General features: G+C 28.0%; 1 protein-coding gene across 1 annotated transcript; it reads right to left on the reverse strand.

The window, feature by feature from the left end:
- Positions 1-3,670: 3,670 nt before the first annotated feature.
- On the reverse strand, positions 3,671-18,528 carry LOC145831403 (toll-like receptor 2). Its single transcript, XM_082938656.1, has 18 exons — positions 18,378-18,528; positions 17,896-18,068; positions 17,290-17,464; positions 16,223-16,422; positions 15,618-15,757; positions 15,162-15,280; positions 14,821-14,939; positions 14,549-14,684; positions 13,027-13,209; positions 12,178-12,449; positions 8,183-8,371; positions 7,743-7,841; positions 7,141-7,328; positions 6,726-6,773; positions 6,174-6,270; positions 5,634-5,735; positions 5,173-5,360; positions 3,671-4,617 (listed from the first exon to the last, which is right to left on the reverse strand). Exons 1-18 carry the CDS (start codon positions 18,526-18,528, stop codon positions 4,281-4,283), a joined length of 2,916 nt encoding a protein of 971 aa, XP_082794782.1. The 3' UTR covers positions 3,671-4,280.
- Between the last annotated feature and the right edge of the window lie 842 nt (positions 18,529-19,370).

Genomic DNA, 19,370 nt, shown 5'->3' on the forward strand with positions numbered 1-19,370 from the left:
GATTTTACATTGTTAAAGTTTTAACTCAGAGTCAGATATTTAATGGCAAGCTAAAATTATTAAACAAACAAGATAGAAAGTAAAAACTTTATGACTGCCAAAAATTATAAATCGCCCCCCCCCCCATTCGCGCCCTTACTAGTTATCGCCCCTTTCGCTCCTTTACTAAAATGTGCCCCCAGGGGGCGATATCGTCCACTTTGGGAAACCCTGGTTTAGACACATTCAACCTTTTTAGATTTTAGAACATCATGTTAGTTAACTTTACTAAGATGTTTAATAAAATTTGTTATCAACGAGAAATCCTAATTTATCTAACAATAATGTAAGTTAACATAATGAGCCAGCATAGTTATCACATGTAGAAGAGATAGCTATCAAATATTATTTTTATAAAACATATACACCTTTTTTTTGTTACTTAATAAAGTTAAAGCTCAATATACAATAAAAAAAACTTTAAATATGATTGAAATTGTATTTATTAAGTTTATATTGATTTTCAATTTTGATATTGCTTTAACTACGAACAACTCAGTATACCTAAAAACAAATTTCGATTTATATATATTTAAAAAAAATCTTACTTCTGAGTTTAGGTTCTTACTTGTAAAAATTAAATGAATTTAAGTCTTATATAGGTTATAAAACATAAAATACACTAATCGTTTATTGATTAAGTTTTATATATATATTTATTACAGTAGTTAAGTCATTTTAATTTTTTTGACAATTTTTCTCAGCTCTTGCAGTTTTTGTAAGTTGTATTAAATGAGTGGAGTATTTGATCCTACGTTTAAAAACGTAGTACTGAGAAAAATGAGTTTTTTTATAGTCTATATCCTCTAATAGCTAAATATCAACAAAAAACGCTTAGAATACTTTTTGAACATCTTAGAAATTATACATACAACCTTAGTCTTTAATAAGCTAAAATACTTTTTGTTTAGTTAGCTATTATATGAGGAAATTATCCCAATTGTAAATTAATAAAAAAAAGAAACTCTGTTACGCACTGATGTTGATATTTTAGAAATATTAAATGCATGTTGTACAAAAGGTTAGTTAGTTTTAGAATCATTCATACATGATTTTTTTCAAAGCTTTGAGAAAGTAAACATGTTGTATTTATACTTAAAAGTATCAATTAATTTAAATAATTAAACCGTTTATTTGATCGTTTTTTGCATATACCAATACAACAAACAAAATATTTGGTACATGCCAAAGTACAAACAGTTACAACTGGCTTTGTGTAAATCAACTAATTTTTGTTTAAAGAGAACATAAAAAGTTATAGTAAGCTTATAATGTTTTAACAATATTTTAAAATCGTTTATGACAAAGGTTACAGTAAACTTAGTTTTTAGTGAAAAATGATCATTTAATTATTTTTTTTATTTACAGATAGGTACCGTTGTGTTGATGAAAGTTTATTACCTGCTTTTGTTATATTAAACAACGTTTCACTCAGCTAAGATCTAGAAATGAAAATTACTGAAAAGATAGGTAAGAAAGTTGGGATAGAAAATGTTGTTAAATGTTACCAGATTAGTAGTCAGTATAGATTAGTAAACACTGCCAAGTCAACGCTAGCCTTAATGGAGAGATGCTTTTCAATGGTAGCTGAAACCAACGGCTTCACAGAGTTGCATGTTGATCAAGTGAAAAGGATTTTGGCCAGCTCAAGCTTTAAAATAGACACAGAAATTGAAGTTTTTAAGGCAGCAGTATCTTGGTTGAACTTTATTTATGAAGTTAGAAGCAAATATGCCAAAGATTTTTTTTTGAACGTAAGGTTCCCGCTGCTGTCTAAATCCGCCTTGAGTAGTGTCATTACTAAAGACTCGTCTTTACTTAAGAGTGAAGAATGCATTCAAATAATTGAAAGTTTTGAAATTTTGATAATAACGGTCTAAAAGGAGGTGTCTATAAGAAAAAAAATCACAAATATTACATTTGTAGATATTGTGGCCAAAATAAAAGCGACATTTTAGTTTGCTTTCCTATCAAGAAAAGAAGCATGAATTTAAAGTTGATTGATAGTGACACTTTAACAAATGTCAAACCCAGTTTACCGTTAAATACAAAAAGTAACCAATTCGTGTTAGTTACGATAAAGGAAGACATATACATTTTCACTAGGTTTTTGCACATACTATATGATGAAGTCGCGCCACCAGTTTTTAGATACTCGACTGTTGATAACAGTTACGGTCGGAAAAATGGCTTATAACCGGACATTTTTTGGCGTTTGCGCGTTCATGAGCGACATTTTTGTGCTTGGCTGGCGTGGAACAGACTTTCAATGCTTGAACACGTGCTTGCAGTTTGACGTAGAACGTTAAAATTTGACGGAAGTTTGCGGAATGAAAACGGCCAGAATGTCTTTTTCAAGCGCCGTGTTTGAAGGAAGAATCGTAGTGTCGGGAGGAATGCACTCAAACGGTAGCAAGCCTCTGAACTCGGTTGAGGCGTACAATCACGCAGCCGATTCGTAGTCGAAAATGCCCGCCATGGTCAAAGCGAGAATTTTTCACAGATTGGTCGCGACGAGAAAAACGCTTTTTGTGATCGGAGACCACGCTTCGAAACAGTGCGAGATTTATAAAGTGTTCCAAGTCGTTTTTTACCGTAAAAATTGTCTTGATCGAAAACAAAATCACCGTGTTTAACGAGAAAGATGCATGGCGGTATGACGTCATAAAGGGCGTTTGGTTTTAAAAGGATTTTGAAGAAAGTAAAATTTATTTGTACACTGCAGTAACTCAAATGTATTTTATCGTTTTTAAAAAATAAAAGAAACTTCTTAATTAAATGGACTCGCATTGTTGTCAGTTTTTTTTTTGTTAAAATCATAAAGTTTACAGCTACAACTTTAGCAAAGCATTTTATAATGCAAGTATATTGGAATATTTGACTTTCAAATTAATTTGGTTTTATAACGATTAAATTTTTTTTTGATATCAGTTATTGTAAGTTATTACAAAAAGTAAATTAATTAAAATGATTCTAATTTTTAATTTTAAAACTTAATACTTTCAGCTGTTTAATACCACTTATTATCAAATAACTTAAGTTTGTTTCGAATTTACTTTTTGAAAACTTCTCTTAGCTTATTCATCGCTTAATAATCAAAATAACGCAAATTATAACTACAGCAAATTTTTATGTACTATATACGTGTAATATCAAATGATCATTTTAATATTTATTAGATTCTAAATCATGAATTTTCTTACTAAAAAGTAGTTAATTTTTTAGTTAAAAAGATCAAATATAAACTAGTGTTGTTATGTTTAAGACGATAAAAAAAATGCTTTGTGTAAACACAAAAAAAAGTGTTAATTTTTACGTTGTTTTTCAAGCAAATACATTTTTTTTAATGTGTTAATAAAAATTGATAATTGAAATTCATTAAGTTATAACATTACTTGCAATAATTAATTAATAGGTTTTTATTTACGTATAGCGAATTTAAAAAATAAAAAAAACTAAGGAGAAGTATTTGGTTTATGAAATAAAAGTATAAATCAAGATTTTTTTTATTGGAAATAAAAGTTATTTAAAATTATTTATAAGACGTAATGCACTAGGTTGTGAAATATTTTTTTTTAAATAAGTATAAGTAAAAGTAAAAAGATTTTATAGTTATAGTGTTTGTTGTTGATTTTTAAACTTATTCTTTAGGTATTTAGTTTCATATGACCTTACTTATACATTAAAAAACTGAACATTAAAATTTTAAATTTTTGCAAAAAAAAAAAACACTTATTGCACAATACTACTTACTAGTTCTGAATATTGCTCAGGAGTAACTTTTTCATTAAACTTATAACTATGTTTTTTTAATTATAGAAAACAGATAAGATTAAAAGGAAACTAAAGGAGATAAATTAAAGTACTTAAAATCTCATAAATTGCTCAATTTTTTCTAAGTTGTGCAAAAGTAGTTAAAAAGAAACAATATCTACGTATAGTTTACTTTAAGAACCAATTTAAAAATAAATCATCAAAGTTTAAATAAAAATAATAATAAAAAGATTGTATAGAAGCAAAAAAGTAGAAGCAAAACTTTCTAAAAAAGCACAAAGTTTAAAGTCAACAAGAACCAGGGATTACAAATATAATTAAATTTTATAACTTTTATTTTTTGAGGGTTGTAATAACTTGACATATTTTACTCCGCTTACTAATAAATAGATAAAAGTTGAATGTCTTAAGAAGGGCGCAATAAATAAAGGCCATTAAATTTTGTTTGAAAAGAAACAAAATTTTCTTTATCTTCCTTTTGAGGGGTGGCGGGATCCGAACGAGTAGTTGCTGTGGCGACTCCCGCGTCTACTCTCGTTACCATGGCGATGGACACCGTGCAGGTTTTCTTCCGGGGACCTCCTGATCACCGGGTCGAAGGCTCGCCCCGAGTTCCTGCCCCTGCTAAGGCTCCGTTCGAGGGGGGTTTGCGGCAGGGGGCGCTGCTTTATGTCCCTTCCGCGCGGCCTGAAGTTCTTGGGCAGGTTGTCACGGCGACCGTCGCCCTGATTGGAGTAGACGGATATGACGTCATCGTCGTCGACGGCGGTTGGGGGCAGTAGAGAGTGAGAATTATTTTTTGACCTTTAAAATAATAAAGTTTATTTTCACTACGGGTAGTATGCGCTTTATAGTTTCAGTGTATCATTGGGTTAATTATGTTGTGTTTAACAAACAAAATAAATTGATTGAGATTTATGAATTGATTTTAAAACTTTACTGAAAGTTTGAAGTCACTGCATAAGGCTATCTTCTGCTATTTTTATTCTACCAATAGCATTATGTTGTATTTTTTAACATTTTAACGCTTTAAAACAATAAGTTTCTATTTATTCATTTGAATGAGTTTTAAGTTCCTGTTAAACTTAATAATTCCTACTAATGGTTCTATAAATTTAAAGAATCATTAAATTTTTTTTAACGGTTACTTTAACTCATAAACATTGAGTTTTGTTTTAAATCTAAAACTCAAGTTCCCCAACAAAAGGCGGAAAAATGATAATAAGTTATAGTACAGTTTTATACATTGTATGCTTTGTAAGTCTACTTTAATATTTAATTTTTGAAAATCTCTAAAAGTTCACTCATCTCTGTTTCACATAACATAAATAAAATTAAGATCTTCTCAAATTTTCTTACCTCTGTTCCATTTCCCTTCTAGTTCTTCTGGCTTGTTCCTCGATTCGCTTGCTTACGGTTTTTGCCGACAGCGACATTGATTTTGGCGGGAAACTTGTTGATTTTGGCGGGAAAGTTTCCTCGTCGCTTTCAAGCTCGTACACGCTTCGCTTCGTCGCTCTTCGTTCAAGCGGAACGAACTCTTTCACCTGGATATTTGTATCAAAATGTTCTTTTACTTTATACTTAAAATTTATTATCTGTCAAAGCATCAGTTTGGATTTAATCGAAAAATTTATCTATAGAAGTATGGGACAGAATGTTTTTTAATTATATACTTCATCAATTTTATTTCCATTAGTTTCTTTTTTTAAACCCCTTAAACTTTTAAATATATAAAAACTGAAGCTATAAGTGTAAGCAATAACGGTTAACTGTTGTATAATCATCTAGAATACATTTTCAAAGCTTAAGGCACTCACAGAAGCCCTATCGTTGATTGAGACATTTTTTGAAGATTTTCTGCTTCCGAAAGGTTTGTAGGGAGAGTTTGAATTTGCTACATCCAATCCTTGTTGTTGAGCCTGTTTAAAAGTTTAAATATTAGAATAAAATGTCGAAAAGTTTACTTGTTTAAACACGATATTATGCTCAGAATCACAATTTTGTAGTACGCATTGTTAACAAACTATAAAAATCAAGGTTTTTCCGAATTCATTTTTATAAACGCCCCCTTAGCATAACATTATATCGCCCTTTTACTAATTATCGGTTTAGTTTGTGTTGCCTTACTATTTAACTCCCTTGATTGCAAAAATTGTCTTTAAAGAGATTTTCGAAAATTGTAAACCAATGTTTTTGCAAACTTTTAAGTATGCTAAACTTAGAAGTTAAACCAAGACAAGGATTGACTAAAGTTTAGTCACTAAACTTTAAGTTGAGTTAAATTTTAACGATTAATTTCAAATCATTGACGTAACAAAGCAAATGCTTTGATAAAAATTGTATTAATAAGTTCTTACTTGTTCAACTGCATCTTTAATGCTTGTGCTAATTTGTCCGTTTGCAGTAATTCCGAGTCTTTTCAATCTCGCAGCTCTTTCCTTACTCATGACACCTCTGTTGATGAAAACATGTTCAAAATCAAAATTTAAAATGGTGCTACTTTACTGACCATAAGTAAAGTATATGTTTAACTCCGAATGTTATTTTTTTTAGAACTTTAAGCAAAACAAAAATCACTTTCAACTGCTTTAGATTAAAAATTTTTAAAGTTAAACAAAACTTTACGAAGACTTAATCTTGAACATATATAGTAAGTTTTTTTATAATCATCAAGTAAGCAAACAACTAAAGTAAACATTTTTCTTTAAAAAACTTTATATTGATTAATTAAAGTACAAAAGCATTAAACTAAGTGATTAGTTTTATTCTAAATTGATAATAAAAGTATCATTTAATTTATTTTTACATGAATTTTTTATATTATGAGTTACATTAAGATCTAGCTTATGCTAAATGAATTAAAATTAAAAACACAAATATTTTGAAACAATAACGTAAAAAATTCTAACCCTGATGATGTATTCCTCGTATTATAAACTTCTTCATCTTCTGTTATTCTGAAAATTAAATGTTTAAACAAAATATTTAGTTTAAACTTAGTTGTTAGTATTAAAGATGTTTGTATTTTTTTAAAGAAATTAAATTAAAAACCTGCAAAACTTTACACATATTTCAAAATAAAAGATAACTATCTTTATTTCAAAGATAAGCTTTATTAAAGTATCAGCTTGTGTGATTTATGATTGTAAAAAGTCACGACATAAGTATGTAAATTGTATATGTAGATGATTTTAAAAAGAACATCTCCCTTAAGTGTAGTATTGAAAAACTATCTGATTAAAACGATGTGTTGTTTTATACACTTGTTAATATATTATATACATATGTATATTTATGTATATTTATATACAATTAATTTTGTACTTGTTGACTTGAGAGCAGAAATTTTCCCAGAAAGTGTCCTGCAGCCTCTGGTTGTCCGGAAACTCCACGAAATTCTTCTCGGTCGCCAGAATCTTCAGCTCCTTGGGCAGGTCTTCCCACCCGAGAGAGTCGGCGAACACAACCAGAACCGCGTCCTTCGGAGTGCTGCATATGTAGTCGGCTATCACCTAAGTTGAAAAGTTTTTTAATTTTTTAAAATATGAGATCACAGGCCACATCTTTAATAAAAAGTGTTTGGATTTTATAGAAAAAACATGACATCACAAACTAAACGCATTTAAAGCAGTCCTCGGAAAATTACTTTTAAACGTTATAAACTCTAGTTTTACATTGTGTACTAAAAGAAATTAAAAAAAAAGCTACCTTAAAGTTTAATTCTAAACAAATACTTATAAAGAAAAAAATAATTTAAGAAATCTTTTTAAATTTATATACAATTAAAAGTTGAAATTACAAATCTAAACTATTAAAAGCAAAACTTCATAGTCCAAATTTTGAAAAACAACCTAAGATTTTGTCGCTTTTGATAAAACATAAACCAATATCAAACAATTTTTACTTTATAAAAAAAGATTACTCACGCTAGTAACATATATGCATGTATCCTGATTGAGAAATTCATGAGTAATTATCAACACAATCTTGCGATATTTTTCCACAGAGTGATGCAGTAAGTCAATCTAAAATTAATGTTGAGTGTTTGTGGTTTTACCGCTAGCTTGAATTATAGTTGATTGATATAAATAATCTTTAAAGAGTCAAAGACTTGAGACTAAAAAATCTAGATTATACTCAATAAAATAAATAAATTATAATCGCATAACAAACACGACAATTGAAATATTTCAACATTAACATTATTTATGAACTTTATCTAAGTTTTTAATAAATTTTAACAGATTAAGTTTACAAATCAACAGTAAAACTTAAACAAATTACAAGATATATAAAAATTAAAAACAATTTCAAAAAACATAAAAAAAGAGCTGCAAAAATGCTCATCAAATTTCCACACAAAAACCTTGATATTTTGCCCAATAGTGAACAGGTTGATGTTCAGCGGAGTGTGTCCTTTCCTCTTCGCCCCGCTCACCAGCTGATCCTGCATCAGTTGCTTCCTGTACTGCTCCAACCTGGACACCACCGGGTTTAAAACCCACTGGTGGTTCTGCTCGTGACAGAATATCGCCACCTCCTTCACTTTGCGACGCTGTGAAAGTTTAAAAAAATTATAGTATATTTTTATACCTTTAAAAGAACATAGATGATAAACCGGTTCCTTCACTTTGCGACGCTGTGGAAAAATTTTTAAGTAAATTTTGTTTCAATACTAAAAAAAATTACTTTTCAACGTGATTTTTGTTTAAATAAGAAAATAATAGTAAAGTTTTAACACATCAGAATTCTATGCAAAGCGAGCTTTCTTCACTTTGCGACGCTGTGGGAATTTAACAAAAAAAGCGTAGTTTATTCTTTTTCAATAACTTAGATAATAAGTCAATTCCTTTTATTAGCAACGTTGTTGGAAGTTGTTTAAATGACACTAAAAGTATACTTTATAACAGGGGTCGGCAGGCAGTTGGTAGTCGCGGGCCAAATTTCAAGTTTTCAAAGTCTTCGCGTAAAGTTTTAATTTTAGTCAAACTAAAGAAAGGTTTTACTTTTATATTTTATAAAATGACTTTTAGCTATACATAGAATGCCTATTTAAGTTAATATTTATTAGAATAGAAATTACATTGACTAATATACTTAAATGTTAATAAATTATGTACTTTCATAAGCACTTAATAAGCTAAACTTAATACTTTTGTAATTTTACTTACAACCTAAATCTCTATAAAAACCTAACTTAAAAGACAACTTATGGGTTACTTTTATACATTTGTTATAATATCAACCCTTTTTTTTCATATTTCTTTGAATATTTACTTCAAAAAGAATTTTTGCGTGTTAAATAATTTACACTCAATAGAAAATTTATTAATTAGTTAACTTAACAAAATTAATACATGTTTGTAATCCAGAAAGGTAAAACAAATTCATTAACATAATTAATTCTCGAAACTTTAATAAAATATATTATTAGTAATTAGTATTTTACATGGTTGCCACTTAAAAAGCAAAAATGTCTGAGTTGTATCAAACCAGCCTAAGTTTATTAAAAGTTGAAAAAGCTTATAAATAGTTGTTAATCGAGCTTAAATACCTACTTAAAATATCATTATTATCAAAAAGTACACAAAATGCAAGAAAACAAGAAAAAATTACAATTAGTTAACTACACTACAGTCATGAAAACTATTCTGAGAAATAAAATATTTTTTTAAATGATTGAAATAAAAGTTTCACACACACCTGAGTTTTCAAGCTTTTAAATTAGCCTGTTTGTGTAACAACCCAGTTAAAATAAGTTCACAACATAAAGAAATAACGAAGGTTATTAACAGTAAATAAATTACATGCCAAAAAAAAAATAAGTCAGCTGGAATGGACAATTAAGATTCTTAAACAAATTTAACAAAAGTATAAAATTCTATTGAGTCATTAGCGAAGTGTAAAAACTTATTTTTTATTAAGCATTTTAGAAATTCTTGAGTTGAAAAAAGAATATTGCATTTAAAAATAGTAATTGTAAAACATAAGACGAACTACAAGAATAAAAAAAAACGTTAGTTAGGAGTTATTGCGAGAAACGATAAAAAAACAAATCACCAAAGTCAGTTCTCCAACAAAGCACATGATTATCTTCAGTAACTACAGAATGATCAGAAAATTTTGTTAAGGCAAATTATAAAGTAGCAAAATTTATTAGTTAAAATGAGATACCGTTTATAATTTAAGACTTTTGTAAAGAATTTATGTTGGCGGTAATGAAAAGCTTTTGTTTATTTCTTCAACGACAACTAGACGTCGTGTTTAGGAAATGCATTAAGGTTATAGTCGCATAAATCAAATTAGGACTTTAATAAATCTGTTAACATGAGAGCACTGATAAAAAAACTATTTCTCATCTGAGAATTTTTATTAGAGATGTCTTTACTAACTTTCACATTTTAGTAAAATTTCTTGGTTTAGTTCCAACATGAAGCACAACAGTCGGTGAAATTTTACAAGTAAAGGTGCAATGCACCAAAACAAAGTTTTTGAAAGTACAATTCCTTCTTTTATTTTAGTAGAAAGTTTAATTAAAGTTGAAAAAAATGTCTTAATAAACATAACAATATTAAACAATACTGTGTAGCTACTTAAATATATTTTCTAATAGAAAAATATTTATTTGGTAAGTTTTTTGTGTCAAATCGAAATTTTGTTACTTTACATGTAAAAACTGTTTGAAATTCCAAGTTTTTTCAAGAATTCTCAAATTCAAGTTTTTTACCAGAATTTTTAAGCATAAATTTTCAAATTCAAAGCTTTTCCGGGATTCAAGTTTTTCGGCAACACTGATTGTTCACACTTAAATGTACACAATAATATAAATAGTATTTTGACTTATATTAGCTGCAAGACTTAAAATTTAACATATATTATAGCTCAAACTAACACTGTGGATTGATCAAAACATACATCATAAGTTTAATTTGCCAATCTTTCAAGCAAAAAAGCCAGCCTGAGTCAACAAAAAATTCCTGATATTTTTGTATACAAAAAGCAATTCTAGCCAAAAACTTTAAAAATGACTTAGTCGGCCTGAGATTTAAAGTCTTCAAAAAGTGATAGTCTGAGTGTGTGGCAATGTTTAGTTGTTTATTTGCTTGAATTTGAACTATTTTGATTAACAATGTACAAACTTAATAAACTTACCTTCCCTAAATCTAGTTTATATTAAATAGGTAGCTCCAAAAAACAGCAATTGCGTGTATTGATATGCAAAGCATAAAAATTAACTAAGTTTGACAAAATAAAATGTTTGAAAAATGAAAATGTATACCTAACAAAAACTATATTTATTTATGCCATATATATTGTTTTAAATGTGTGTGTACAATTTAGATCTTACATGTAGAAACAACAAAGTTAGAAAACTACGCATTAACTAAACTTGAACTAACTAACATTTACAAATCAAAAAATCTATAAAAGAAACTTAGGTATAAAAAACATTGAAAAACAATATGTAAGCTATAAAGAAATGATACTTTAGTTAATTACTGTACATTACTTTTGTACAAAATGGAAAACATTTGCATTTAGTTTATTTAATAAATAGGTACTATATATGTTGTTTATTAAATCCGAGCACTCTTTACACTCTTTTTTCAGATAATTACTTGCTGTTGTAAAAAAGAAGTTATTATGAAACTGAGAAAAATATCCTGTTAGAATGCTAATCTGTATTTTTCACACTTTTAAACTAAAGCAGTAATTTCTTCTAATTATTTTTAAACATTATACAGAGACTTAAAACCAAACTAATCATATTAAATCGAATTACCGAAAAGTTTAACTTGTAATATATTTTTGCTCAGCGGGCCACATTTACATACTCGCGGGCCACAAAATTTTCTTTTGCGGGCCGCATTCCATTCAAAAAAATAACGTGCTCACGGGCCGCACATTTACCCTTCGCTGGCCGCAATTGGCCCGCCATCCGCAGTTTGCCGACCCCTGCTTTATAACCTGGTTTAAGTTTTAGTTATAAAAAGACTTTTAAAGTAAAATTAAAAAAGTTTGGTATAGTAAACTAAAAATATCCTTCTACGATATAGGTGATTTTCTATTAGTTAAATGTGTAAGTTTTTATATTACTGTGTTGTTTTACTCCTTAAGTGACTTATACTGTTGCTTAATTAAGTAATTTAATTAAAAGTTAATAATTAGTTTATTTTGAAATGAAATACACTTTTATTTAATACTAGTGGTGTATCATACCTTGTGAAACTTAGAAAAAAAAATTAAAATTAAAAATAAAACATTTCTATTAAAAAGCCACATTTTGCAAAAATAGATAAATCAATTTGATGCAATATCAATACTCATAAATCAATGCATATTCATAAATTCAATACTAACCATGGCAACAAGATCGATGTCCCTGTTTTCAAGCGCACCCTTTTCCTCCCCTGCCCCTCCGCAGCAGCAAACTTTCTTCCCCTTGCGCTTCCTAGCGATGCAGAACAGCACGGTTGTCATGACGACCAGCAAGAAGGCGGCGGCGGGGACTGCGATGACCCATATGGGGACGCCGAGCGTCGCCTTGGCAACCTCGCAAGTGAGGGTCGACTTGCGCATGGAGTTGAGACGCTGGCCGGCCACCCGCGAGGGCCGGGAACACAAGAACTTGTCTGGAGAAAAAAGTTTTATTTATAAAAACAAGAAAGTTTATCAGCTCGTGTTTGATCAAAGAAGTTTACTAATAAGACTTGTCTGGATAGTAAAATAAGAAAAGTTAGAATATAAAAATATGATTTTTTATGAATCTGTGTTTGATTTTAATAGTTGTTTAAAGTTATAAAACTAAATGTTAAACTTTATCATCAACAGTGATAAAAAGTATATGCTAACACAAATATATCATCGTGCTTTATGTTTTAATTACACACATTAACTAAAAAACGAGTTATTTTAACCAATTGGTACATGTAGTTTAAAGCACAACTGATAAGAATTCAGGTTGTCGTATTTTCCTAAAGCTTAGATAATTTGATAAATACATTTAGAAATGTTATAGTTTAAAAAATGTTCAAATAGTCAAGCTACTATTTTTAAGTATAGTTGTACTTCAGATAGCTATTTTTAGGTACGTATATTAATAATTAATAATTTGCGAACACTACAACAGTTGTACTGTATTTAAAAACTACTCATCAGAAAAGTACTCTAAAATTTAACCTAAACTTTAAAAATCTAATCAAATCCTACCGGACTGTCCGGCGAAATGGGGAATGTAAGTGTAGGCGGAAAACATGAGGAACTCCCAGAAGTTGACCAGGTCGCAGTCGCACGTGAAATCGTTGTCGCTGAAGTCGGCTCTCTCCAGTCCCCTCTTCGATTTCCTGTCGAACGGTTCGACCGTCTGTATGTTGTTGCTCTGCACGTAGAACTCTGTAGAAAGGTTTCAAGCATTGTTTGTAAGAGAAGTTTTATTTTTAAAAGGAGCTTGAATTGACTGGATCGTGACGTAAAGCTCTAAACAGTTGTTATTCAAATCAAATGTTTATTAAGAATAACGTATGAAAAGGAAAAACTTTGCTCAAAAACATTTGTGTTGCAATACATTTAAAAGTATACAAAAGTTGACTAATTATACATTTAAAAATTAAAACATTTGAAAGAATTGATATACTATAAAAACCTATCAAGTAACAAATTATACTTTAAACAAAAACTAAGTACATACTTATAAAGAATTTTAACTTTAAGATTTCGAACAAGTTTGTATTTAAGTTTAAGCAACTTACTTTGGCTGTAATTTTACTCTTAAATACTTTTATAAACTTAACATTTTTTTAAACAAAAAGTTTACTTCAATAGATCTTATTTAAAACTTCGGAAACTACTAAATATGTACTATATATATGTACTGTATGGAAAACAAGTTTTAAGGTATTATCAACTAGCAAAAAGTAACTCAACTAAATTATATAAAACTGATTTAAAATTTTGCAAAAAAGACAAACTTAAATTTTTACGGATCTGATGGTCAATAAACATAAAATAAAACTAGAATGCAACGTTTTCTTCGAGTATATTTTTTAATAAAAAATGAAATCATTCAATAACTAAAAGTAATTCAACTAAATTATATAAAACTGATTCAAAATTATGCAAAAAAGACAAACTTAAATTTTTACGGATCTGATGGTCAATAAACATAAAATAAAACTAGAATGCAACGTTTTCTTCGAGTATATTTTTTAATAAAAAATGACATCATTCAATAACTAAAAGTAATTCAACTAAATTATATAAAACTGATTCAAAATTATGCAAAAAAGACAAACTTAAATTTTTACGGATCTGATGGTCAATAAACATAAAATAAAACTAGAATGCAACGTTTTCTTCGAGTATATTTTTTAATAAAAAATGACATCATTCAATAACTAAAAGTAATTCAACTAAATTATATAAAACTGATTCAAAATTATGCAAAAAAGACAAACTTAAATTTTTACGGATCTGATGGTCAATAAACATAAAATAAAACTAGAATGCAACGTTTTCTTCGAGTATATTTTTTAATAAAAATGACATCATTCAATAACTTGTTTCAGTTAATTAAATTTAAGCTATTTTCAATAAAAAAAGCCTCATACTTTATTAAGGAGGTAAATAACTCTAAAATAAAACAAAACATACTCAAAACAAGTATACGTTATTTTTACAATGTTTTAGTTTTAAACGTTTATTGAAAAATACACTTATTATTTGGTTATATAACCTTTGAGATCTGGATTTTCTGGGATGTGTAAGTTAGTGAGCATGTTTAAACTGAGATCAAGAATTTGAAGAGATCTAACGTATGGAAATGTTGTTTTGTTGAAGTCAGCTACGTTATTGTTGCTTAAATTCAGCATCTGAAAGTTAAAGTTATTGAAAGTCTACATAAAACATTGTCTTACACTATTTAGTTGTAACGAGCATTTTAGATTTACAAAACTCATAGAGTTACTATCTAAACAAAAAAGATGCCTCAACTATTTAGAAACTGACCATTAGATTTTCCATATACAAAAAGTCGTCCTGACACAAAACATCAATGTAATTTCCACTGAGGTCTAATTTTTCAAGCATCACTAAATTTGATAACTCACTGCCTACGTCTCCTATCCCTAAAATACTATGTCTGTTAGACTGTTTTGATAGCTTAAATTCACAAATTAAGTTTTTTATCTTTTAAGTTGGAATATTATTTTTTGATTTAGAGGTATGTACATAAAAATATTATTAAGAAAAAAATTCTTAAATGTACCTCTTATAAACTAGCTTTTTTTCATAACAAATATATTCTATAAAACTTAATTTATTTTAATATCCAAATAAAAAAAAGCTACCAGGCACGTTAAGATCATCCATATTTACGTCACCCTCGTCACTAGATGGCATCCTCGCTATGAAGTCGTTTCTAATATCCCTTTCACTGGAACATTCCCCTTTCTTAATGTTGACTATCCTTTCAAATTATTAATTCGATTTAGTTTTTTGTAACAGTAATTATTTTCTCAATTAATCAGATAACTTTCGTTCAAAAAAAAAAATTAAGCTTAAAACGTATATGTTTAATGCATTTAAAATAAGATTATTATTCAATAAAAGAATTAACTAGTTTTTATCATTCTAAAGTATGGTTTTAGTGGAAACTTATTTTAATGTATTATTTCTGATAAGCACGAAACAAGTAAAATGTGTATTTAATATTATTCTAAAGAGTAATTCGTTTGTAAATGCAATTTTACAAGAAGAACAGTCTTTTATGTTTAAAATATTAAAAAAATAAATAAACAAGAAACTCATTCATTTGCAGGTGCAGTGTTACGAGCGGTTTTGGAAGGTTTGTCGGGATCACTTGCATTCGGTTACCAGAAAGATCAAGGTGCTTCAAATTGGGTACCGTGTCGAAAAACGATCTTGCTACCGTGTGGAGGCTTGTCTGTTTAAAATAAATATAAAAAATACTGTACAATGATAAACTATTTAATTTTGATTGTAGACTTTTTATATTCTGTTTAAATGTTTAGAACACTGTTTAAAATTTTTAGATTTGTAAAGCATACGATTATACTAAATATTTAAAACCATTTTTGAGTACTCTGGACAATACTTGAAATATTTTGTTTGAAAACCGTAGTTATAAATTTAAAAGTTTGAAGATTTTAATATAAACTAGACTGTATCAAAACAATAACAACACTTTGTGGGCAAAAATATTTTTACGAGGTAAAAATGAGCATTTAATTTTTCAAATAGACTGTTTATTATGTTAAACAAGGTTTACATTTTGAGTCAAATATAAATTTTCTTGATACTCTCAACTCAACTTAAAAACAAAAATTATAAAAGTATTGTTTAATTAAATTATTTTGACAAGTACTAAACTAATAAGTGAGAACTAAACCTTCAAAGTATCGCTCCTGCATCCCCTCACGTGCAGTGATAACAGGTTTTCAAACAAATATTTTTCAGGCTCCTCAACGTCCAAGTGGTATATGCTGTTGCAAGAGAGATCCAAGCTTTCCAGCGAGTCTGGCACTTGGAGGGGATCGAACTTCTTTATGTTGTTCCTCTGCAGCGACAACACTTTCAAACTGGTTGTTTCTGATGAAATTTATGGTTTTTACTATTCAGCTTTTGGTTTAAAAAAGTCAATTATCTAAACTATTTAACATAACTTTAAAATACTGTTCACGTTTTTGTTTCGCGTATTAGTGACTTTATCAATAAATCTTCGATTGAAATCTGTCTTTAAGTTTTAAGTAAACAAACCATGTAAAATTTTTTGATACAAATAACAACAATATAATACAATTTTGCAAAAAGAAGCACTAATATTACTTTTGCGAAAAATAAAACTAAGTTATATAGCTATTACTAACATATGAACTTAAAAATTAAAAAAAAAATTAATATTTAACACCAAGTAAATTTAGTAAAAAAAAACTTTTACGTTAATAAATTTACTTGGTTAAAAGTTTGATTTATTAGCTTAAGCTATATTTGAGAGTTTTAAACCCTACTTTTTAATTAAAAACTTTTTTATGCAAAAAAATAACCATATATTTAATTGAAACAAATGCAATGAACTATTTTTTTTAGATCTTAATATACTATTTTTAGCGCAATTACCAACAAACTTGTATCGATAGAGAAATAAAAAGCAATGATTTTGTCTTCAACAAGAGTTTTAACAATTTCCTAGTGTGAGTAATTAAAACATTTAATGTTTTAAAGCAACTTAAAAGCACAAACAAGTTAGTACTTTTTTACTGCTCCAAACTTAGTTGTTATTTCACCATCAGTTTGTTTGAATGTTAAATAATTTTAAAATAATGTTTAAATTTTTTGTTGTTAAAACGATACAAAATTTTTATTTTAGTTTTAAGTATAATTAATTCAAATAAATTGTACAAAACTTTCAAAAACATAAAAAAAAACTAAAAATAATACTTAATAAATTATACATACCTCCTTTGATGTTTAACAAAGGAAAAACATCGGCATCAATTTCTTCCAATATTAATGTCCTAACACTTTCTTTTGCTCTTCCCAAAGACCTTACGCTGAAATTTTTCAATGGGTTCTTACTTATGGTGAGTCTTCTCAGTCTAACTTGATTATCAAAAGCATTGACTTCTAGTTTCTATTGATATTTTTTTAGAAGTTCGACGAGTGTTTTGTAAAAAAAAATAAAATAAAATAGTAAGCTTCTTCAATTATTAATTCAACAAAAAGTAGCTGTCTTATTAACCTAGCACGTTTTAAATTAAATAAAAAATCTAAAATAAAAATATCAAAAAGCTGATGTATTTGTTTAAACAATATGATAGAGTTAATTTATAAATTCTTTTAACTGAAAAATTCACCACCTTTATTGGCTTTGAGAGTTTCTTTTTAAACAAAGAAATACTTTAGTTAATTTCTTATGTTTCAGTTTTTAAATAGTTTGAAGAATACTTTTCATAAACCATGTTTGTTAATAAAATTGTAAATTATTTTAATAAAAACAAACAACTTTGTGCAAGTAAAACTTTTTAAATTTAAAAATTAATAATATTCATATTTGTTGCTCACTGTTATCACGTTGCTGATAAGTCTGACGTCATAGAGCTTCGTGTAAGCAGCCAGCTCATCTTTCGTGATTGTGCTGATGTTGTTTCTTTCCAAGCTTAATTCGGTTGTGTTGGAAGGTAAAATAGGAATTTTAGAGAGGGAAATATCAGATGCACATTTGACTGAAACTCCACCTTTGGTAAAAAAGAAAAAAGTTTTACTATTCATATAATACATACACTACTAAACCATTCAAGTTGTTTTTATGTTTATCATACAAATCAAAACAAATAATAACAAAAAAATAAATAAGTTGAAATAAATAAATAAAAATCTTATAAATTGTATAAATATATATTCTATAATAACATAAGCTTGTTTTTAGTGAAATTCTAACTTGGAGTAAGAAAGTAACAGTAAAACAATAAATTTTTATACAACATAGTCTACTACTTATTATAAAACGTCCAATCAAAAATAAAGGGAAAACTGAAACAAATTACCATCTTTCTTCAACAGGCAAGTGCAGTTCACTGGACAGTTCTCGACTTTGACATTTTCCTGCCCGCTTTTTTCCACTACATTCTGACCCTTGACACAAACAACAAACAAAACTATCAACTCAAACAGAAGCAGCTTATTACTAGCAAGCATTTCAACATTGCACTACTAATGTTATTATGCGAGCTCATTCAAACGTAGTTTCGCCTCAGGCAACTCGTACAAGTAGTCAATGTGAAAGATATTTTAAAGTGGTTTTTGTTTTAAACGTGCGTATTTATTTACTGACGAAAATTCGTGACTAATAAATAAGAATAGCAGTATAGTATAATTAAAATTTTTGAAGAGTGTTGCTTCTATTTTAGTTAATTATAAATAAAGTTTACAGTTTTATAGAAAGTAGTAGCTGATATTTAAAACTATAATTTAAATTAAGCAATGTTTAACCATTTTTTAAAGTAGTTTAAGTTTTAAATTTGATTGTCTTTTTTTTTTGAACATACTAGACAAAAAGTTTTTTAGAATTATTTGTCTAAGTGAAATATTTCATCTGGAAAAAAAAACTTGACTGAGATTAAAGTAAACGCGTACGAAGAATATATTTTTTATGAGGGATTTTATGTTAAAATTATGATAATTTTCGTAAAACGGACATGGGTCATATCTTACATTGAAGCAGTTTAAATTAAAAAAAGCGTGACTTTAAATAGTCATAATTAAGTATATTAAAATAAGTATATATTTTTTTTTTGCTACAGTGACCGTTAGAAAATTGAAGGTTTTGAAAATTTAAAATCGGGCATATTTGTATATATTTTTAAATTATTATAAAAAAAATTATAAAAACAACGACCCTTGAGAAAAGAGCAAAGTAATAATGAAAAAATAAAAATACACATATTTTGGCTAAAATATCCGTTAGAGTAAAAATTCCATAAAAAAATAACATTTGTTTTCTAAGGGGCCCCACTCAAAAATTCAAACCCTAATCTAAT

This window comes from Thalia democratica, chromosome 3 (genome assembly GCF_965202585.1).
Source record: "Thalia democratica chromosome 3, ktThaDemo2.hap1.1, whole genome shotgun sequence".
Lineage (NCBI taxonomy): Eukaryota > Metazoa > Chordata > Thaliacea > Salpida > Salpidae > Thalia > Thalia democratica.